The sequence below is a fragment of the Mobula hypostoma genome, chromosome 13 (genome assembly GCF_963921235.1).
Source record: "Mobula hypostoma chromosome 13, sMobHyp1.1, whole genome shotgun sequence".
Lineage (NCBI taxonomy): Eukaryota > Metazoa > Chordata > Chondrichthyes > Myliobatiformes > Myliobatidae > Mobula > Mobula hypostoma.
In genome coordinates, this window is record NC_086109.1 from 62,680,566 (window position 1) to 62,704,525 (window position 23,960).

The window sequence follows — 23,960 nt, forward strand, 5'->3', positions numbered from 1 at the left end:
CAAATCCAACATGGATAGAAATATTTCTAAGGATGATTCTTCATCTTGAGTAATAAGTTCAAAGTTAAGCAATATCTTTGCTACAAATGGTCCCTATACTACTTGTGATGACCAATTGAAGCAACTTAACTAGAGCTGACTCTGCCAATTCCTTAGCAAGTGCACAGAGTTCCATACCACCCAGATGTCAGAGCATATTTACAGCCCTATTTGGGTCTGAAGTTGTAATCCTGTTGCTATTCCACCCTTCAGTGGCTCGGTGGACAAAACATAAGTGACTTCTTCCTCCTTGGTCCAAACTACTGAATCATGACTACATTGAACCGTGCCGTTTGTATAAGCATTATGTAGAACAGAGAACAAGATCAGATCAACTATAACCTTATTGAACAGGCAGAGTAGGAGAATGGTCCCTTCTTCAGAACCTCAAGGAAGATTCTTTTCCCAAAACAGACCACTCATTTCAACTATCCTTTGGCAAATTCACTTATCCTGTCTCCTTCTCACTACCTTTTCCTTCTCCATCTTCTGACATCTTTTGTCTTGTCCAGTAAGCTTGTAAGTAAATCCTGGATGCTACTTTACTGAAGAAACTTCTGTCCTCTTTTGTAATTGTCCAACATTTGATCACAAGTCCATGATTACTGAAGGTGTGTTTCTGCTACCTAGGCCCTTCTTTTTAATAACCTTAAGCATAAGGGTCAAACAACAATTAAACAAAACAACGAGTCAAGAATCCCTGGTGTGGTCGTGTTTTACTTTGATCACGAGGATCGCAATATCTCTCTGAAAGCGAAGCAGCTTTAACTCCTGTGAGGGTAAAGTAGTGCAGGTGATCAATTTGTTGAAGAGTAGAGTTTGTTGAGCCTGGAAAAGAACCATCACCAGGTGAGCCCTGACCTCGGAGCTGTAGGGATGAGAGCCAGATGTTTTTGGCTTTTCACACACACTCTATTGAGCTGATTAAGGATTGATTGATTTATTGATTGATAAAGATACAGTGTGGAGTAGTCCCTTCTGGCCCTTTGAGCCACACTGCCCAGAAACCCACCGATTTAACTCTAACCTAATCACAGGATAATTTACAATGACCAATTAACCTACCAACCGATACGTCTTTGGACTGTGGGAGGAAACCGGAGCACCTGGACAAAACCTATGCGTTCACAAGGAAAATATGCAACATTGCTAATATCACTAAACTCACTCACGTTCACAGTACAACAGTTGAATTATTCCTTCAATTGCATCAGTGGAAACTGTCAATCTTCCTGGTGTTTTGATGTACGAGGGGTGATTGATAAGTTTGTGACCTAAGGTAGAAGGAGTCAATCTTAGAAAACCTAGCACATTTATTTTTCAACATAGTCCCCTCCTACGTGTATACACTTAGTCCAGTGGTCGTGGAGCATACGGATCCCTTCTTTGTAGAAGTGGTCCACAGCAGGGGTGATTGATAAGTTCGTGGCCCAAGGTAGAAGGAGATGAGTTACACACATCAAAGTTGCAGCAGGCCAGGCAGCATCTCTAGGAAGAGGTACAGTCGACATTTCAGGCTGAGACCCTTCATCAGGACTAACTGAAGGAAGAACTAGTAAGAGATTTGAAAGTGGGAGTGGGAGGGGGAGGGGGAGATCCAAAATGAAAGGAGAAGACAGGAAGGGGAGGGATGGGGCCAAGAGCTGGACAGTTGATTGGCAAAAGGGATATGCGAGGGTCATGGGACAGGAGGCCCAGGGAGAAGGAGAAGGAAAAGGGGGGAAGGGGGGGAAACCCAGAGGATGGGCAAGGGGTATAGTCAGAGGGACAGAGGGAGAAAAAGGAGAGCGAGAGAAAGAATGTGTGTATATAAATAAATAGTGGATGGGGTACGAGGGGGAGGTGGGGCCTTAGCAGAAGTTAGAGAAGTCGATGTTCATGCCATCAGGTTGGAGGCTACCCAGACGGAATACAAGGTGTTGTTCCTCCAACCTGAGTGTGGCTTCATCTTTACAGTACAGGAGGCCGTGGATAGACATGTCAGAATGGGAATGGGATGTGGAATTAAAATGTGTGGCCACTGGGAGATCCTGCTTTCTCTGGTGGGCAGAGTGTAGGTGTTCAGCGAAACGATCTCCCAGTCTGCATCGGGTCTCGCCAATATATAGAAGGCCACATCGGGAGCACCGGACGCAGTATATCACCCTCGCTGACTCACAGATGAAGTGTCGCCTTGAGTTATATAGCTCTCATTAAATGCACGTGCAGCTCAACTCTGAGTGAAAATGCAGAAAGTTTCAGGTTAATAACTCATCTCCTTCTACCTTAGGCCACAAACTTATCAATCACCCCTGCTGTGGGCCACTTTCTGGAGGTCCAAGAGGCCGACTTCTACAAAGAAGGGATCCATATGCTCCACGACAGCTGGACTAAGTGTGTAAATGTAGGAAAAATAAACGTGCTAGGTTTTCTAAAATTGACTCCTTCTACCTTAGGCCACAAACTTATCAATCACCCCTCGTAAATCAGCCATAAACACAGAGTAAGAGCAGCAATCACCTCCCTGAACCGACCCACACAGCCCTAATCCTACTTCAGCAGTAGAACACTACTGGCCGCCTATCTCTTGCACTGCCATGGATATGACTAACTGTGCCTTTCTTGCATTATGACTTGTTTTACACAGCTCTTTTTTCTCTTCACTGCCTGTATAATTTATATTCTGTGTATTGTCTGTATCTATTGTATACTGTGATGCTACTGCAAGTTTGGCATTGTACCTGATGAGCTCATGACAAAAACCTGCAAGTGACTTAACAGGACATCGATCTTCTTCAGCCTTCTCCAAACTACTACAAGATCATGGCTGCCCTGTCTTTGTCTCAACTACAGTTTCCTGCCCAGTCCCCATAGCCTTTAATTCACCTGTAGTTCAAAAGTCAATTAGTCTCAGTCTTGAATACATTTTAATGGCTCAGTACTCTAGGACAGACATTTCAAATGATTTGTTAGGTGTGTCCAAGGGGGATTCCTGGCACAATACGTACACAAGCCAATTAGAGGAAAGGCTGTACTGAATCTATTACTAGGCAATGAACCTGGTCATGTGACAGATCTTGCAGCGATTTGAGAGATAACGATCACGATTCTCTGACCCTTTGCGTAGCAGTGATCAAATGTAAGAGCAGACAACATAGGAAAGTAATTAATCATTATTTATAATGCTATTTGGCAGGAACTTGGGAGTATAAGTAGGAAGCAATGATCAAACAGTGCTCTTAAGAGTTAGAAGGTAGCCAGGAAGGAGACCAAGGGACTCAGGAGAAGGCTTTGTTGAGTAGGAATAGGAAAAACCTTAAAAAGTGAAGAACAGGAGGATGACTAGATTGAGGGTAAGACCAATCAGAGACCAAAGAAGAAACATGTGCCTGGAGTTGGAGGAGGTAGAGGAGGAGCTTAATGAATACTTTACTCAGTATTCACCAGCCTTGTGATAGACAAAGAGAAAGGTGTTAATGAAGGTGAGGTCAGTGTAGAACAGACCAATATTTCCTATGGTGGGAGTGGCTAAGACCAGAGGACACAGCCTCAAAATAGAGGGGAGTCCTTTTAGGGCTGAGATTAGAAGGAATTTCTTTATCCAGGGAGCAGTTAATCTGTGGAATTCATTGCCCCCAGCAGCTGTGGAGGCCAACTCTTTATGTATGTTTAAATCCATAAGACAAAGGAGCAAAAATCGGCCATTTGGCCCATTGAGTCTGCACCGCCATTTTATCATGAGCTGATCCATCCTCCCATTTAGTCCCACTCCCCCGCCAGGCAGCGATTGATAGATTTTTGATTGGTCAGGGCATGAAGGGATATGGGGAGAAGACAGGAGATTGGGGCTGAGAGGAAAAATGGATCAGCCATGATGAAATGGCAGAGCAGAATAGATAGGCCTAATTCTGCTCTATATCTTATGATTTTATACGCTGGAAAACATGAGCTTAAGAAAGAAGCAGTGTTGAAACTTTAAAAAAACACAATAAGATAGCTAGGTCACTGGGGCTGGAAAGGATACATCAGATACTTTGGGAAGCAAGGGAAAATGTTGCTGTGCAATTGATAATGATCTTTGTGTCCTCACTGGCCACACAAGTAGTACCAGGAGACTGGAGGATGTCAAATATTATTCCTTCGTTCATGAAAGGTTATAGGGATAATCCTGCTAATTATGCAACAGTAACTCTTCCATGTGTGGTGGCAAACTATTGCTGAGGATTCTTAGAGACAGGATTTATGAGTATTTGCAGAAGCATTGTCTGATTCAGGATAGTCAGCATGACTTTGTGAGGGGCAGGTTGTGCCTAGGAGCCTAATTGACTTTTTTTGAGGAAGTGACAAAGCAGATTGATGAAGACAGAGCAGAGGAAGTGGTGTTTATGGATTTTAGTAAGGCGTTCGATAACAATCTCCCCGGCAGGCTTGTTCAGAGAGTCAGGAGGTATGGGCTTACCCACAGAAGGCAGAAGGTGGCAGTAGGTGGAGTGTATTCTACTGTGACTAGTGGTGTACTGCAGGGATCTGTTCTGGGACATCTGCTCTTTGAGATTTTTATAAATAATTTAAATGAGGAAGTGGGGGGGGGTGTGTTAGTAAGTTTGCAGATGACTTGAAGGTTGGTGGTGTTGTAGATTGTGTAGAAGGCTGTTATAGGTTACAGCAGGACATTGATCAGATGCAGAAATAGCAGGTGATTTCGGTCCAGAAAAGGGTAAAATGGTGCACTTCAGAAGGTCAAACCTGATGGCAAAGTACAAAGTTAACAGCGGGATTCTTGGCAGTGTGGAGGAACAGAGAGATTTTGGGGTCAAAGTCCAAGATCCCTCAGAGTTGCTGTGCAAGTTGTTAGGATGGCTAAAGAGGTATATGGAATGTCGTCAGGGACTGAGTTCAGAAGTTACAAGGTAATGTTGCAGCTCTGTAAAACTGTGGTTAGACCACACTTGGAGTACTTTGTTCATTTCTGGTCACCTCATCATTGGAAGGATTTATAAGCTTTAGAGAAAGGTTGAGTGAACTAGGGCTTTTCTCTTTGGAGTGAATGTGTATGAATGTGCTGTTTAAGGATCTAAGGAAAGATAGGGAATGGGTGACCAACAGGAAGAGTAGTAGCATGAAGGTAGTACAGGAGTCTCCTGCAGTCATCTCCCTCCAAAACAGAGTCTGTTTGGGGGAGATGGCTCATCAGGTGAAGGCCAGGATCATGGCACCGTGCGCATGAGGGCAAGAAAAAGAGTGGCGGAGCTTTTGTGGTAGGGGATTCCATGGTAAGGGAAATAGAGAGGAGCTTCTGTGGCCACAAACAGGACTCCCTTATGGTGTGTTGCCTCCTGGGTGCAAGGGTCAGATGTCTCGGAGAGGCTGCAGGGCACTCTGAAAGGGGAGGGTGAGCTGCCAGCTGTCGTGGTGCATGTAGGTACTAACGATATAGGAAGAAAGCAAGATGAGGTCCTACAAGCTGAATTTAGGGAGCTAGGAGTTAAATTAAAGAGTAGGACCTGAGAAGTAATAATCTCAGGATTATTACCGGTGCCACGTGCTAGCCGGAGTTGGAATAGCAGGAGAGCTAGAATGAATATGTGGCTTGGGCGGTGGGGCAGGAGGGAGGGTTTCAGATTCTCAGGGCATTGGAACCGCTTCTGGGGAAGGTGGGACCAGTACCATCCGGACAGTCTACATCTGGGCAGGGCTGGGATCAATGTCCAAGGGAGATTGTTTGCTAGTGCTGTTGGGGAGGTTTTAAACTAATATGGCAGGGGGATGGGAACCCGCACAGAAAAGAGGGAAGTGGTGCAGAGACTAAAGCTAGAGTTAGTGAAGAAAAAAGTAGGAGTAGAGTGCATAAAAGTAAAAAGCAAACATCACATAGGTCACTAGATTCTAAAAGGACAGAGTATAAGGGCACTTTATCTAAATGCCCTTAGTATTAGAAACAAGGTTAGTGAACTTGTGGCACAGATCAGTACCAAGGCATATGATTTAGTGGCCATTACAGAAACCTGGTTGCAAGGTGGAGATGACTGGGAATTAAATATCCAAGGGTATCAGGTTATACGGAAAGGTAGGCAGGAAGGCAAAGGAGGTGGGGTGGTGCTCTTAATTAAGGATGAGATCAGGGCGATTGAGAGAGACGATATAAGATCTACAGAGCAGAATGTTGAGTCCATCTGGGTACAGATTAAGAATAGTAAAGGGAAAAAAAAAAATCACTGGTGGGAGTTGTCTATAGGCCACCTAATAAAAATATTGCATTGGCAGAGGCTATTAACCAAGAAATAACTGAGGCTTGTAAGAATGGAACAGCAGTTGTCATGGGGGATTTTAACTTCCACATAGATTGGGTGAATCAGGTTGGTTAAGGAAGTCTTGAGGAGGACTTCATAGAATGCATCCATGATGGCTTTCTTGAGCAGCATGTTAGTGAACCTACAAGGGAAGATGCTACCTTAGACCTAGTCCTGTGCAATGAGACAGTTAAGATTAACAATCTTGTAGTCAGGGATCCTCTTGGAAAGAGTGATCATAGTATGATTGAGTTTTGCATACAGATGGAGGATGAAATAGTTAGATCTAAAACTAGTGTACTATGCTTGAACAAGGGAGACTACAACGATGAGGGAGGAGTTGGCCAATGTGGATTGGGAGCACAGGCTATTTGGTAGGACAGTTGAAGAACAGTGGAATACTTTCAAAGATTTTTCAGTGCTCAACAAAAGTATATTCCAGTCAAAAGTAAGGACAGTAAGTGTGGGGAGAGCCAACCTTGGATAACTAAGGAAATAAAAGATAGTATCAAATTAAAAGCTCCTGTGTACAAAGTCACAAAGAGTAGTGGGAGACTGGAGGACTGGGAAAGCTTTAAAAGCAACAAAGAACAATTAAACAAGAAATAAGGAAAGGGAAGATAGAGTATGAAAGTAAATTAGCACAAAATATAAAAACATAGCAAAAGTTTTTATAAATATATAAAGCGGAAGAGAGTGCTAAAGTCAATGTAGGTCCCTTGGAAGACGAGAAGGGGAAGTTGATATTGGGTGATAAGGAAATGGCTGAGGCACTGAACAACTATTTTGTGTCGGTCTTCACAGCGCAGGACACGTCTAATATGCCAAAGAATGATGTTATGGACGAAATGGGAGGTGAGGACCTTGGTAAAATCACTGTCACTAAAGAGATAATGATGAGCAAACTAGAGGGCCTAAAGATAGATAAGTCCCCTAGTCCTGATGGGATGCATCCCAGGGTGTTGACAGAATTGGCGGAGGTTATAGATGTGTTCGTAATCATTTACCAAAATTCTCTAGACTCTGGGCAGGTCCCGGCAGATTGGAAGACAGCAAATGTCACGCTACTTTTTAAAAAAGGATGTAGGCAAAAGACAGGCAACTATAGGCCAGTTAGCTTAACATCTGTAGTTGGGAAAATGCTTGAAGCTGTCATTAAGGAAGAAATAGCAAAACATTTAGAAAGGAGTGGTTCGATTAGACAGACACAGCATGGATTCAAAAAGGGCAGGTCCTGTTTGACAAATGTACTGGAGTACTTTGAGGACATAATGAGTGCAGTGGATAGAGGGGAACAGGTGGATGTCGTATACTTGGATTTCCAGAAGGCGTTCGATAAGGTGCTGCGCAAGAGACTTATAAATAAGATACGGATGCATGGAGTCGGAGGAAGTGTATTGGCATGGATAGTGGATTGGTTAGCCAATAGAAGGCAGAGAGTTGGTATAAATGGGTTTTTCTCCCATTGGCAGTCAGTGGTGATTGGGGTGCCGCAGGGGTCGGTGCTGGGCCCGCAGCTGTTTACCATTTACGTTGATGATTTGGAAGAGGGGAATGAGTGTAACATAGCAAAATTTGCTGATGACACTAAACTGAGTGGAAAAGCAAATTGTACAGAAGATGTGGAGAGTCTGCAGAGGGATATAGATAGGGTAAGTGAGTGGGCCAAGGTCTGGCTGATGGAATACAACATTGGTAAATGGGATCATCCACTTTGGAAGGAATAGTAGAAGAGCAGATTATTTAAATGGTGAAAGATTGCAGCATGCTATTGTGCAGAGGGACTTGGGAGTGCTTGTGCATGAATCACAAATAGTTGGCTTGCAGGTGCAACAGGTTATTAAGAGGGCAAACAGAATGTTGGCCTTCATTGCTAGAGGGATTGAATTCAAGAGCAGGAAGGTCATGCTGCAACTATACAGGGTACTGGTGAGGCTGCACCTGGAGTACTGTGTGCAGATTTGGTCTCCATAATTGAGGAAGGATATACTGGCTTCGGAGGCAGTGCAGAGGAGGTTCACCAGGTTGATTCCAGAGATGAAGGGGTTAATTTATGAGGAGAGATTGAGTTGCCTGGGATTCTACTCTCTGGAATTCAGAAGAATGAGAGCGGATCATATAGAAACATATATTTTGAAAGGGATAGATAAGATAGAAGCAGGAAAGTTGTTTCCATTGGTAGGTGAGACTAGAACTAGGGGACATTGCCTCAAGATTCAGGGGAGAAGATTTAGGACGGAGATGAGGAGAAACTGTTTCTCCCCCCAGAGAGTGGTGAATCTGTTGAATTCTCTGCCCAAGGAAGCAGTTGAGGCTTCTTCACCAAGTATATTTAAGACACAGTTAGATAGATTTTTACATAGTAGGGGAATTAAGGGTTATGGGGAAAAGGCAGGTAGATGGAGCTGAGTTTATGGACAGATCACCCGTGATCTTATTGAATGGTGGGGCAGGCTTGATGGGCCACATGGCCAACTCCTGCTCCTGTTTCTTATGTTCTTAAGTTCTTATGAGATGAGAATTATAGGGGTGAATAATAGGAGGCAAAGTTAGAGAGGACAGCCAGCACCTTGTCCCAGGGTGGCAACAAATAATTTAGGAGGAGATAGCTCTAAGCTGATTGGAGTAAAGTATAGCAGGGGACATCAGAGGAAAGTTTTGTTTTTTAAAAAAATATAGATAGCATGGATCACACTGGCAGGGGTGGTGGTAGAGACAGATATACAAGGATTATTTAACAGACTATCAGATAGGCACATGCATGAAAGAAAAATGGAGGGTTATATGGGAGGGAAGGATTAGAGTGATCTTGGAATGGGTTAAAAACAGCATGACATCGTGGGCCAAAGGGCCTGTACTGTGCTGTACTGTTCTATGACTTATGTTCAAAAATTAGATTAAACAACAGAGCAGAGTGACTACTTTCCAAGATGTGAACATTTCTTTATTGGGTTTATTAAATCATATGCATAAACTATCCCAGGTGAGTTTGCAACATACCATATCATCCCCTGATTGTATATCAGGTGCAGAACGTTCTCAGCTATCTTGAACTCCCCATACTCAGGCTGCAACAGATTTTAAATAAAAGATGAGAGCATGATGCAAAAAAATTCATGAACATGGTGCAATGTTTAAATTGGTACGATACTCACAAATTTATTTTCCAGATCCCAGCACCAGCAATCACTTAAGTATCGAACAAAGAGCCCACGGATGAAGTCAATGAGCAGAATGCTGCCGGCAGTGAAAAGCATGTCAATAATAGACAGCTTCAGCATCTCCTAAAGATACAGAAAGTTCTTCTCTTTAGATTGTGTTGATACACTCATTTAAAGTGTTCATCATATAATTTTTAGTGCAGATTCTCTGTCTCTACCACCACCCTCACCAGCACCTTTACTTCCTGAGAAAACTAAAGAAATTTGGCCTGTCCCCTAAAACCATCACTATTTTTTTAATAGATGCGCCATAGAAAGCATTCTTCTAGGGTGCATCACAACCTAGTATGGAAGTTGTCCTGTCCAAGACCAAAAGACGCTGCAGAAGATCGTGAACACGGCAAAGCACATCACACAAACCAATCTTCTGTCCTTAGACTCACTTTACACCGCACGCTGCTGGAGCAGTGCTGCCAGGATAATCAAGGACACGACCCACCCAGCCAACACACTTTTCATCCCTCTTCCCTCTGGGAGAAGGCTCAGGAGTTTGAAGACCCGTACGGCCAGATGTGGGAACAGATTCTTTCCAACTGTGATAAGACTGCTGAACGGATCCTGACCCGGATCTGGGCTGTACCGTCCAAATATCCAGACCTGCATCTCAGTTTTATTGCACTACCTTACTTTCCATTTTTCTATTTTCTATTTATGATTTATAATTTAAATTTTTAATATTTACTATTGATTTGTAATCCAGGGAGTGGGAAGCACAGAATCAAATATTGCTATGATGATTGTATGTTCTAGTACCAATTGTTTGGTGACAATAAAGTATAAAGTATTAGCATGCAATGGAGAATTTTCACAGCCTTGACTCACATCAGCACTATTGATGACACGGATTCTATGGTTGCTATTTAACCTTCTGGTCCCATTACCAGCATCAACTGGATTCGTTTACTTCCATCATTTAGTTTGCTTTAATGCTCTAACTATCATTATTATTGTGGATAGGAGCCCCCCCACCCTCCCTGATTTCAGACAATGATACAAAGCCTTGTTGTTGACAAATCACAATAGTCCAAGGCACATCAGAGAAGCTTGTGTTGGGGTACGACTTTCATTTAGTGGTCGTAATGCCATTAGCATGGTAGTGTCGTGGTTAGCCCAGCGCTTTACAGTACAGGTGACAAGGGTTCAATTCCTGCTGTTGCCTGTAAGGAGTTTGTACCTTCTTCTGTGACTGTATGGGTTTCCTGAGTGCTCTGGTTTCCTCCCACAGTCCAAAGAGGTACCAGTTGGTAGGTTAATTTGTGTTTGGAAATTGTCCTGTGATTACGCTAGGATTAAATTGGGGAATTGCTGGGCAGCGCTACCCGTAGGGCCAATTCCACACTATCTCAATAAAATAAAATTTAAAAGTTATGGAGAAGGATGGGTCTGCCCCTTGGATTGAGATTGCAAACTGGAGAGAGGTCAACTTTGATGGTATCAGAAAGGATGTGGCAAGTGCCGGCTGTGGTAGGTTGTTTTCTGGCAAAGGTGTACTTGGTAAGTGGGAGGCTTTCAGAAGTGGAATTTTGAAAATACGGAGCCTGCACAATAAAAGACAAAGATAAAAGGTTTAGGGAACCTTGATTTTTGAGAGATATTGAGGCTCTGGTTATGAAAAGGAGATGTGTAGCAGGTACAGGCAGGAAGGAGCAAATGAGGTACTTGAGGAGTACAAGAGAAGTAAGGAGGAAATCAGCAGGACTAAAAGAAGGCATGACAAGGTGAAGGAGGCTCCTAAGGGCTTCGACAGATATATTAAGAGCAAATGGATAGCAAGGGACAAGACTGGTTTTCTGGAAGATCAGAGTGGTCATCCATACATGGAGCTGAAACACCTCTTGTTCAGGCCATTTCCTTCCCAGTTGACCAGGTAATGCACATCCCATCCACAATGACGTGAACCCATCAACTGGCAAACTGTGTACACTACTGGACCAGACTCAGGAGGGTTGAACAGTCCATGGGCAATGGACTTGAGGCAAGAAACAAGGAAGGTAGGTGTGATCGTGAGGGACAGTGGCAGCTGGAGATGGTAAGTGACTGGACGGATGTGATATGTAATCTCGAAGGGACCAATGAACTGGGGCAAGAGCATGCAGGAGTCGGTGTGCAGAGGCAGATCTCAGTTGGACAGCCAGACACAGTCTCCGTCCCCAGGCTGGAGTGTTCCGGCTAAGTGCTGCTGGAGGTTGGCCTGATGATAGTAGGTACGGTTGGCAGTTAGGATGGACTTCCATGCCCTGTTCTAAGCATTCCAGCAACAGTGAACCAGGGACCACGCTGGTAGAGGATGGCCTCAGTGCCCACATCAGATGTTTCTACCTCTACCACAGAAGTCCCAAAGGTGCTTGGATGGCAGAGAATGCTGAAGTGTCTCTTGAGCTCATTGAAAGCATGGCCCATGGCAGCAGCCCAGCCAGGGGATTAGGTGAGGAAGGTGAGAAGAGCAGCAATTTGGCTGTAGTTCCTGATGAAACGGCAGTAGAAGCTGGAAAAGCCCAAGAAGTGCTGTAGCTGTTTGAGGGAGTGTGGTCAGGGCCATTCAACAGTGCGGTGCACCTTCTCTGTATCCACGGTTATGCCTTGGGGTGAAAGGACGTAACACAGGAAGGAAACAACTGGGGCGGGGAACTGGCATTCCTTTAACTTGCGGTTCAGTTGGTTTTCGAAGAGATGCTGAAGGACTGAATGGACCTGACAGACATGTTCTTGGGTGTCCTTGGAGAAGACGAGGATGTCTTCAAGGTCAACATACCTATGTAGCATATCACAGAGGATCAGGTGAACACAGGCTTGGAAAACGGCTGGACTGTTGAAAAGTCAGAAAGGTCTCACCAGGTATCTGTAGTGGCCAGTGAACGTTACGAGCACGGTCTTTCACTCATTCCCTTAACAGATGCAGATCGGTTGTACGTGCTCCGTAGATCCAGTTTGGTGAAGATCTAGGCCCTGTGGAGTGGTCCGAATGTGCTGTTCATCAATGGTGATTTTGTTGAGTCCATGTTAGTCGCTGCAAGGACAAGTCATTTAGACAAAGAAGAATTCTGAAATGGCTGTGGACCAGGATGGTTAAATGAAGCCATGGTGTAGCACTTTGGTGATGTAGTCATTCATGGCTCCGGTCTCAGGAGGGGAGAGGGAGAACAGATGACCTCAGGGAGGGTGGTGCCCAGGAGGATATCAATCACACAGTCGTGTTCTGTGAGGCAGCAGGATGCGGCTTCCCTTTTACTGAAGGCAATGGCTACATCATGTCGTTCCTTTGAGAGCTCCCTCCGTCTCCACAGCTTTACAGGGTGAAGTCAACTGAGGTCCCAGGCAAGTGGCGTGGCATGTGGATCCCCGACTCAGCAGTGAATGTGGATAAACTGGTGGCGTGAGGATCCTGAGTGGAGAGCCAGGGGAACCCAAGATGAGAGGAGTGTTGGATGAGTCGATAAGGAGGAATTGGATGGAATCCTGGTGCTCTCTGACGCTCATGTGTCAGGTCCACAGGCTATGTGCATGCTTGGACCATCTCAGGCCCCGAGATACAAGCATCAATGGCTGTGATGCAGAAGGGCTGAATAACCAGAGCCTCGTGTGCACGTAGAGCTAACGAGGGGAGGAGGACAGAGTCAGTCGAGCTACGGTGCAGGAATGAGGGGCCAGGTAAGCTAATGAGATAGAAGGCCCCTCATCTCTACCTGGTTGTCCTGTTTCCCGGATGCAGTGGCCACTAGACGCATGGGTGATTGGCTGCTTTGCAGAAAGTACACAAGTTGATTCTCCAGCAATGTTCATGCTCTTGGCGGGGGTGGGGGTTGGTTCTGGTGATTAAGGGAGAACACTAACTGCATGGGTCCTGGGGGTTAAGGGAGCACTCTCTAACTGTCACAGTGGGGTGCTGAGAACGGACCTAAATGCGAGACACAGACTCTGAAGTACAAGGAACAGGACTTGACTAGAGTAGGGACGTGACAGGATACAGGCAAGGAGCCGGGACAAGAACACAGACCTGGGCTAGGGAAAGCAGGACCAGGACTAGAAACCATGGACTAGGAGACAAGGCTTCGACTCCGATCCCGCAACTGGGCAAGGCCCCAGTACTTGGGTCTTGCCTCAGGCTTGGACGCAAGAACCAGGCAAGGACATGACATGGCTTCAGTTCAGAACGTAGCTGGGGACTAGAGGCCTGAGCTTGGCTGAGGGATCTTCGAGGCTTGAAATGCAGAGGCTGATAACTCAGAGGCTAGAGCAGAGAGACTGACTGGGAACTGAACATCAACATAGAGCCAGGAATTGTCCTTCGAAAAGCCAGGACTCATCATTAACACAACACCAGCATGAGACAGGACAGTACATAGACATAGAGCTGGGACTTGGACAAGCCGGGACTCAACCTCTCCACACCAAGGTGGATCAGTTCCACCTGTTGGGTAATGGCAGAACAGCCAGACTCACCCAACAGAGGCAAAGACAAGACATGTCCCCCCTGCAGGGCAACAGCAAAATGGCCTGACTTACCCCACAGAGGCGAGGACAAGAGGCAAACACCAAAGAACAACAGACAGTTCCATCTCTGCTTTGGGGTTGCTTTGAGTCCCAGTTACAGCCAGCAACCTCCAGTGGCTACAGAAACAGCCAGATCCCTACCTAGCTCAGAGTGGCTGACGGCCACTCAGCTGGCCCGGGAAACAGCCAAATCCATACCGCAACGACTACTCCAACAAGTGGCAACAAGGCTCCATGAAGCTGTGGTCCTCCAACCAGGCCTAGAGATCACAAATGGTTTCACTAGACTTCCATCAGCAGGTTGCTCTAAGGGGGACTGACAAGACAAACCAGCAGCCCACACTCAACCCCAAGGCTACTTATATTCAAAGCCTCAAGATGGGAATCAGGTGCCTATGCTTAACTAAATCAAATGAGGGAGCTGGAAGACCCAGAGTCCTGAGTCTACGGACCGGACCATGAACTGGAATGCGGACTTCACGGACCGGACCATGATACTAACTGCATGGGTTCTAGAGGCGAGGGGTTAAGGGAGAACTCTCTAACTGCATGGGTTCTGGGGGGGGGGTGTTAGGGGAGAACTCTGACTGCATGGGTTCTGGGGGGGGTGTTAGGGGAGAACTCTGACTGCATGGGTTCTGGGGGGGGTGTTAGGGGAGAACTCTGACTGCATGGGTTCTGGGGGGGGTGTTAGGGGAGAACTCTGACTGCATGGGTTCTGGGGGGGGTGTTAGGGGAGAACTCTGACTGCATGGGTTCTGGGGCGGGTGTTAGGGGAGAACTCTGACTGCATGGGTTCTGGGGGGGTGTTAGGGGAGGACTCTGACTGCATGGGTTCTGGGGAGGTGTTAGGGGAGAACTCTGACTGCATGGGCTCTGGGGGGGTGTTAGGGGAGAACTCTGACTGCATGGGTTCTGGGGGGGTGTTAGGGGAGAACTCTGACTGCATGGGTTCTGGGGGGTGTTAGGGGAGAACTCTGACTGCATGGGTTCTGGGGGGGTGTTAGGGGAGAACTCTGACTGCATGGGTTCTGGGGGTTAAGGGAACACTCTCTGACTGCATGGGTTCTGGGGGGGTGTTAGGGGAGAACTCTGACTGCATGGGTTCTGGGGGGGTGTTAGGGGAGAACTCTGACTGCATGGGTTCTGGGGGGGTGTTAGGGGAGAACTCTGACTGCATGGGTTCTGGGGGGGTGTTAGGGGAGAACTCTGACTGCATGGGTTCTGGGGGGGTGTTAGGGGAGCACTCTCTGACTGCATGGGTTCTGGGGGTTAAGGGAGCACTCTCTGACTGCATGGGTTCTGGGGGTTAAGGGAGCACTCTGACTGCATGGGTTCTGGGGGTTAAGGGAGCACTCTCTGACTGCATGGGTTCTGGGGGGTTAAGGGAGCACTCTCTGACTGCATGGGCTCTGGGGGTTAAGGGAGCACTCTCTGACTGCATGGGTTCTGGGGGTTAAGGGAGCACTCTCTGACTGCATGGGTTCTGGGGGGTTAAGGAAGAACCCTAACTGTCACAATGGGGTGCTGGGAACAGACCCAAATGAGACATACAGACACTGAATACAAGGAACAGGACTTGACTAGAGTAGGGACATGACAGGATACAGGCAAGGAGCCAGGACAAGAATGCAGACTTGGGCAAGGGAAAGCAGGACCAGGACTAGAAACCATGGACTAGGAGACAAGGCTTCAACTCTGAGCCCGAGACTGGACAAGGGCCCAGAACCTGGGTCTTGCCTCAGGCTTGGACCCTAGAACCAGGCAAGATCATGACATGGCTTCAGGACAGGACATGGCTGGGGACTAGAGGCCTGAGCTTGGCTGCGGGATCTTCAAGGCTTGGGTTCTTGGAGCTCGGCTGCGGTATCTCCGAGGCTTGAAATGCAGAGGCTGGACCAAAGAGACCGACTGGGAACTGAACATAAACATAGAGCCAGGACTTGTACTTCAAAAAGCCAGGACTCAACTTCTCCACACCAAGGTGGGACAGATCCACCTATTAGGTAATGGCAGAACAGCCAGACTTACCCAACAGAGGCAAAGACAAAATATGACCCCTCCCCCCCACAGGCAACAGTAAAACAACCTGACTTACCCCACAGAGGTGAGGACAAGAAGAGACAAACACCAAAGAACAACAGACAGTTCCATCTCTGCTTCAGGGTTGCTCTGAGTCCCAGTTACAGCCAGCAACCTCCACTGGCTACAGAAACAGCCAGATCCCCACCTAGCTCAGAGTGGCTGACAGCCACTCAGCTGGCCCGGGAAACAGCCAAATCCATACCACAAAGACTACTCCAACAAGTGGCAACAAGGCTCCATGAATCTGTGGTCCTCCAACCAGGCCTAGTGATCACAAATGGTTTCACTAGACTTCCATCAGCAAGTTGCTCCAAGGGGGACAAACCAGCAGCCCACACTCAACCCCAAGGCTACTTATATTCAAAACCCCAAGATGGGAATCAGGTGCCTATGATTAACTCAACCAAATGAGGGACAGCTGGAAGACCCGGAGTCCTGAGTCTGCGACCGGACCGTGAACCGGAATGCGGACATCATGGACTGGACCATGACACTAACTGCATGGGTTCTGGGAGGTTAAGGGAGCACTCTCAGACTGCATGGGTTCTGGATGTTTTGCTGATGAGGGTTCTGCAGCCTGAAATGGTTTTGGGAACAGAACTGGGGTTCTGGTTGGTGATCTGGAGGTCATTCCATAAGACACGTCAATACGGTGGGGGGGGGGGTGGGCAGAATAATCAGACTTGTGAGGTCGGTGGGCATCTCCCAGGCAGATAGCTCACCTTTCAAGCACTCCGAAAGGCTGTGATGTTAATAGCCCATCAGTGCTTCTGCATTCCAAATGCATTTCGCCTCAAGGGTCCTGAATTCCGGTGTAATCCAGCACTGAGCTCAAGCCTTGATGCAGGCGAACGATCTGATCCATTGCCTCCCTTCCACTTCCCATATAGTCGAAAATCAGGTGCATCTCAGTGATGAATTCCTCATATTTATCACAAGCAGTGGTTTTATTGACCCAGCTAGCAGCAGCCCACGTTAGAGCTCACCCAGTCAAGGGAAAGATGACAAAGGCAATCTTGGCTTAGTCCATAGAATACAGAGATAGCTGATGCTTGAAGTGTTTGACACACTGGGACAGAAAGTTATGGTGTTGGGTTGGGGATCTGAAGTGTTTGGGCACCAGATCAGGGCTCCGAGGGAGGAGGTTGACTGGCATGGAGTTGCTGTAATGAGACGGAGAGTTGGTCGAGGGTGGACAGCAGATGGTCAATGGTTTCCTGATGCTTCTGGATTGTGTACTTGTGTAGACACACAACTTTGTTAAGGTAAGTGTACTCTGCTAGGCCAATCGTTGGTTCACCCACCCTGTTGGGGATTTGAGAGGAGGCTTAACCCAAAAGCAGAGCAACCAAGATGATTTAGTGGTGAATGGTAACTTTAATAATAAACTGCAAGTTAGCAAACCATGAGGGGCCACAGAACAAGAGAACGGATAATGAACACGACAACACGATACCCAAAGGCTAAGAGCAACTGTTATAGGCTGGCTGGCTTCATGGGTGAACGATGCGTGTGGAGAAGAGCTGGGTTTAAATAGGCTGCAGGTGATCAGACGGAACTGAGTGGCAGGTGACTCCTGTTAGCTGGGTGGAGACTGGGAGCTGCCTACCTGTATTGTGACATGCGGAACCTATAGAAGCATGACAAAGCAGCAGTGAGATCATGGAGCATATACAGATTAGAGGAAGCGTATTTGCTGTTTTGAGGGAAATTTGTGTGTCTAAATCCCCAGAGCCTGACAAGGTGTTCCATCAGATCCTGTAAGAGGTTAGTGCAGAAATTGCAGGGGCCCTAGCAGAGATATTTAATACATCTTTAGCCACAGGTGAGGTGCCAGAGGATTGGAGGACAGCTAATGTTTTTCTGTATTTAAGAAAGGCTCTAAGAATAATCTAGGAGATTATAGGCCAGTGAGCTTGACATCAAGAATGGATAAGTTATTGGAAGGCACTCTAAGGAACCAGATACGTGGTATTTGTGTAGACAGGGACTGATTAGGGATAGTCAACATGGTTTTGTGTGTGATAGGTCATGTCTAACTAATCATATAGAGCTTTTCAAGGAAGTTACCAGAAAAGTTGACGAAGGCGAGGCAGTGAATATTGTTTATATGGATTTAGCAAGGCCTTTGACAGGGTAACGCATAGGAAGTTTGTCAAAAAAAGGTTCAGTGTTTTAGATTGGACATAGGATTTGTGAGAGAGACCAGAGAGTGATAGTAGATAGTTGCCACTTTGACTGAAGGCCACAGTCATGGGCCGTAGAGATCCGTGCTGGGTCTGTTGTTGTTTTTCAATGATTTGGATGTTAATGTGGTAAACTGAATCAGAAAATTTGTGGGTGACACCAAGATTCAGCGTGTAGTGGACAGCAAGGAAGGCTATCAAAAGCTTGTGGTGGGATCTGGATCAATTGAAAAATGGGAGATGGAATTTAACACAGACAAATGTGAAGTGTTGCATTTTGGGAGGACAAACCATGGCAGGACTTGCATGGTGAGCTTGTAGGGCACTATGGAGTGTGGTAGAATAGAGGGTTCTGGGAATACAGACCCATCAATTCCTAAAAGTCACATCACAGCTAGACAGAGTTATAAAGAATCCTTTTGGCACATTGGCCTTCGTAGATCAAAGTACTGAGTACAAGAGTTGGGATGTTATGTTGAAGTTGTATATGACATTACTGAGGCCTCATTTGGAGTATTGTGTGCTGTTTTGGTCATCTACCTACAGGAAGGACGTCAATAAAATTGAAAGAGTACTGGGAAAATTACAGCGATGTTGTCGGGACTTAAGGACCTGAGTTATAGGGAAAGGTTGAATAGGTGAGGATTTTATTCCCTGGAGTGTAGAAGAATGAGAGGAGATTTGATAGTGGTGTACAAAATTATGAGAGGTATAATGCAAGCAGAGCTCCTACCAGATGTGGAGGATGTTAGCTTGATTTCAACATTTAAGAGAAATTTGGATATGTACCTGGATGGGAGGGGTATGGGGAGGCTATGATCCCAGGTGCAGGTCGATGGGATAAGGCAGATAAATAGATTGGCATGGACTTTATGTGCAAAAGGGCCTAACGTATCTCACTGTTAAGCTCAGAAATTCCAACTGCTGCGAAGAGTGATATTTTATCATCATATCACATCATCTACTCTGAGTGTCATTGCTGGAATTCCCAGAATTAATATGAATTGTAACCTGAAGCCTCCACATTTCTAAAACTTTATTTCAAGGTGCAGCATGGTGCTAAAGAATTAGAGTTCCCAATTCTCCAGTATTATCCTAGATTTTCTAGGAAATGAAAACTAATCTGGAGGAAACAGATTTACTCATTGTCTTTTCACATTTTCACTTCGAAGTTATGAATAGGTATTGGAGATGGGATGAAATACTGTTTTGCAATTATGATTAACACATACATATAAGGTAGAGTCAGGTTGTTCTCTGATTGAGCTGTGAAGGATACCCAGAGTATTCGCCAGTGGAGAGAGTTTGGGGAAAGTTGGTTTATAATGGGGCAGCACGGTAGCATAGTGGTTAGTATAACACTTTACAGCACCTGTGACCCGCTGCTGCCTGTAAGGAGTTTGTACGTTCTCTCCGTGACCATGTCGGTTTCCTTTGGGTGCTCCGGTTTCCTCCCATGGTCCAAAGACTGACTGGTTGGTAGGTTAATTGGTCATTGTAAATTGTCCCGTAATTAGGCTAGGATTAAATTGGGGGACTTTTGGGCAGCTTGGCTTAAAGAGCCGGAAAGGCCTTCTCCGCGCTGTATCTCAATCAATAAACCAATCAGTTAATCAATCCCAGGAACTCAGCTAGCTGCAGTTCGTCACCGAGGTTCTGGAGCTGCTCAATGTTCATTAAGTCACCTTTGTGTTCTAATACAACAAGGCACAGAGTAAGGCAAAGCATTATTGACAAACCTGTCCTACATAGGTTTCCCAGCATTGATCTTGTTGGGACAGAATGTTGTAGTCGTATATAGCAGTCTTATTAAACTTGATTATAGGCTTCGTTTTGTTGTCTTCTGAACTGAATGTGATATTCTGCTTCAACTCAACGTCGGGTACAATGGTCGAGAGATTCTCCTCTGGAAAAGCTCTGGTTGCTAAAAATGCTGTGCCCGTATCATTAACATTATCCTGTGGGAAGTGTTTAGATGCATGGAAATTCTAGGATTAGATTAAACATTACTGGTTCATCATTTTCAATTAACTTTTTAATTGTTCAAACTACATTTAAGGTTCAGAATATATAGATCGTTTTAGACTTATTCCATTTTAAATTACAAGTACTTCAAACAATTTAAAAGAATAAAGAGTCCACATTTATAACAATTTCCCAACATTAGATTGCACTAAAATACTCTACTACCAATGAATTACTTACTAAATATGGCCAATTTTTGCATAGCATCACAAACAGCAATGTGTTAATGATCAGTTCATTTCATTATATCCTCAGAAGGATATAATTGTAAAATATTTTGGAGTAGAATAATCTGTTTGAGGTGAATTTCGAAGCAACATTTTTTTTAATGATACGTATATATTAGTCAGGACTTCTGCCAACTTAGAACATGTCTGGTCACTTGACAGGGTAGACAGTGTCTCAGTTTAACTTCTCATCCTAAATCTAATGGTGGATTGTGCCGCTGCATACTTGGGCTTCTTGAACACTCAACTTTCTAATAGCTGCAAAACTACTGACATTGAACACGGCTGTCACCTTGAGATTAAATTCTCTGATCCCAGCAAGTCAACAGAAGCACCTTATAACGCTTGGTTCACAATTCTATCATGCTTATTGCTGCATTTGTAAAATACCCACTCCCCCTAACATTTTCAATTTTTAATCAATGCCACGCCTAGAGTGCAATATCTGGAATATGCATTGGGACAAATCACTGGGAAAGGGGGAGAAATGGCATAAAAGTGCAGAAAAAGGCGAAAACCCATCAAACTATAAAAAAATTAATGATTAAAGACATTCTGATCTGACGAAAATATTGCCTGCTGCTTCTATAAATGTCAAATTCTCAAGAGAAGTCTCAATAATTTAACACTAAATTTGGATTATCTGTGCATGTAGTCTCTTCTCAGACCACGTAAAATTGATTTCTAGTTAATTAAAAGTAGTAAAGATCCTGGGTGTCAACATCTCTGAGGATCTGTCCTGGGTCCTACATATTGGTATAACCATAAAGAAGACACATCAGTGGATCTACTTGTTTGAGATTGAGGAGATTTTGCAAGTCACCAAAGATACTTGCAAATTTCTATAGTTGTACAATTTTACAGGTGTGTAGAGGATTTCGCAGCCTAGTATCGAGGATCGTAACAGGTTGAGAGAGTAATAGACTCAGCTGCCCAGCCAGTGAAGGCATCTGAAAGAGGCGGTGCCTCCAGAAAGCGAAATCCAAGGACCCTCACTATCTGGAATGTGCCTTCGTCTCATTACGACCATCAGGAAGGGGATACAGGAGTCTGATGACTCACACTCAATTCAGGGTCAGCTTCTTCCCTTCTGGCATCAGATTTCTGAGTGGTCCATAAACCCCTGAACACTACCTCATTATCCCTTTTTTTGCACTATTTATTTATTCTGTAATGTATAGTAATGTTATGTCTTGGCACCACACTGCAAACAGCAAATTTCACATTGTTTAAGACAGTGATAATAAACCTGATTCTGATTCTATCCCTTCTACCTACGTCAATCAGAATTCCCTTGCCTATAGACCATACACCCGCAGATGCAGTGCTTTGAGATAGAAACTTCCCATAGGAACATATCTGCTCTAAAACATGGCATTCAATGAAAAATCATGGAAGTAATGATAGGGATGTAACCTTTCTATAATGCTGGTGAACAGCACTATGAAACTATGGCCCTTATAATAATACAGGGGATAGGTGGGGTGGAGAGGAGAAGAGAATTAAACAGTGGAAGGCAAAACAATTTAATGAAGTCTTGTTTTCAGAAGTCAGTGGATTACTAACTCTGGCACAGAGACTGAGGTTACTTCTGAGAAGAAGAAATGGGAGAATTGGGTCCTCCCTTAGGAAGTAGTTAGAACATCAAGACTTAGAACCTTTCTCTAAACATGTGCACTCATTCCGTCCCACTAATTTCTCAACTACATTTATTTTCTAACTCTTAGCCAAAGTCTTAAAACTCTTTGAGTATTTTCACTGATTTCCTTCCTCAACCTCTGCAATGAATTACTTCCATCTCCATCTGAACTCTTTGCCTTCTGGTTTCACAGCCTTCCCTCCTTCCTTAATCTCCCCACACATACTGATCCATGCTCCTGGCCATCCACTTCACCTGGCTGTTCCCATTGTCTTAATAACATTAGACCAGTTATCAGCTCCTCTTTTCTCAGCACACTTCATTTCTTGGGAAATTATAATGAATGGGGACAGGCTGTAGTTATTGAGAGAAGTATATAGATCTTGTTCCTTTGAGATTGTGTGTAAAGGAGGTGTTCTATGTGAATTTGCCTTCCTGAAGATGATCTTTCACTTTGGTGTTGCAAATGCCCTGTGATTCTCTGAGGGTTAGCTTACTGCTCTCCTGAATCAAATGCCCTGTTGGAACCACAAGTGTTGTTTGAAGTTTAAAAACTTACCGACATGCTCATACTGTTCACTTTGTCAAGCAGAGCAATGATTAAACTGTAGAGGTTGCCCAAGTACAACACCAGCACCCTGCAGTTAGAACAGACAGGAAATTAACAAGTCCAAAGTAAAAGTGACACCATGCTTCATAATCAAGCCATGGCAAACATCTTCTTCACATCATAACATCAGAAAAGATAAATTGCAATGGAGGTGAACCCTCCTTATGTTACAAGAAAATAAAAAGAACCTTAGACCAAAAGCATAGTACACGTGCTGGAAATCTGATGTATGAAACTTTCTGTGGCATCTGTGGAGACAGAAAAAGAACTAATGTTTATGGTCCATGATAATTTTATTTCAGATTTCCAGCATCTGCAATCTTTTTTTGGTTTTCAGTTAACCAGTCTCATATTTTTGTCAATCAACACTTTCCATTCTGGTGAATTTCAGATTTCATTCATCCCCCGTTAGTGCTTCATGTCAATGATCTTTGATCAGAATTGGGGAAGGGTATGAATGAGGTAGGTGTAAGTTACCAAGAAAAGAGGAGCATGAAGAAGGAAAAAAAAATGGAAGGTCTGTGGTGGAGTAGAGACCAGGGGAGACTGAATGATACAAGTGGTGGTGGTGGTAAAGGCTGGTGAATGAGAAGGATGTGAATGAATCTGAAATTCATCACAAAAGAGTAAAAATACTGAATACTAAAAATGTATGGCCGTGTTAAAATCAGAACAAATGCATCATTCATTCAGATGCCTTGCTGTTCGTCGTGGGTGATCATGTCTCTCCATCCATCACGGTCCCTGACCCTCCGAATTGTAGTTGTTGCCTCCCATGATGTTATTCCATCTGTCATTTTCATTCTCTGTCTGCCTCTGCTTCTTTTTCCTTCCAGCTTTCCAGTTGTAACTAAATGTTCCGATGTCTCTCTTCGTATGATGTGTCCAAAGAATTTTGATTGCTGTTTTCTGATTTTTTTAAGTAATGTACGTTTTGTTTTCGTTCTCTGTAGAACTTCTTCGTTGGTTATCCTGTTCATATATGATATGCATAGCATTCTTCTGAGGAACCACATCTCTGCTGCATTGATTCTTTTTTTCTATTGGATTTGTGATGGTCCATGACTCACAGCCATACATCAATATAGGAAGAATGTAGCAGCTGAGAGTTCTAAGGTGGATGTCAATTGCTGTTTTCTTGTTCGTTAGGATGTTTCTCATCTCTGTA

General features: G+C 44.8%; 1 protein-coding gene across 1 annotated transcript in view; it reads right to left on the minus strand.

The window, feature by feature from the left end:
• The window catches only part of LOC134355329 (transmembrane channel-like protein 3), a 66,077-nt gene that overhangs the window by 20,843 nt on the left and 21,274 nt on the right, over positions 1 to 23,960 (minus strand). Inside the window, exons 12-15 of the mRNA XM_063065092.1 lie at positions 22,742 to 22,820; positions 20,031 to 20,249; positions 9,464 to 9,592; positions 9,309 to 9,376 (exon numbers count right to left, since the gene is read on the minus strand). Of these exons, the coding sequence (XP_062921162.1) occupies positions 9,309 to 9,376; positions 9,464 to 9,592; positions 20,031 to 20,249; positions 22,742 to 22,820 (495 nt within the window). The remainder of the gene's footprint in view (positions 1 to 9,308; positions 9,377 to 9,463; positions 9,593 to 20,030; positions 20,250 to 22,741; positions 22,821 to 23,960) is intronic.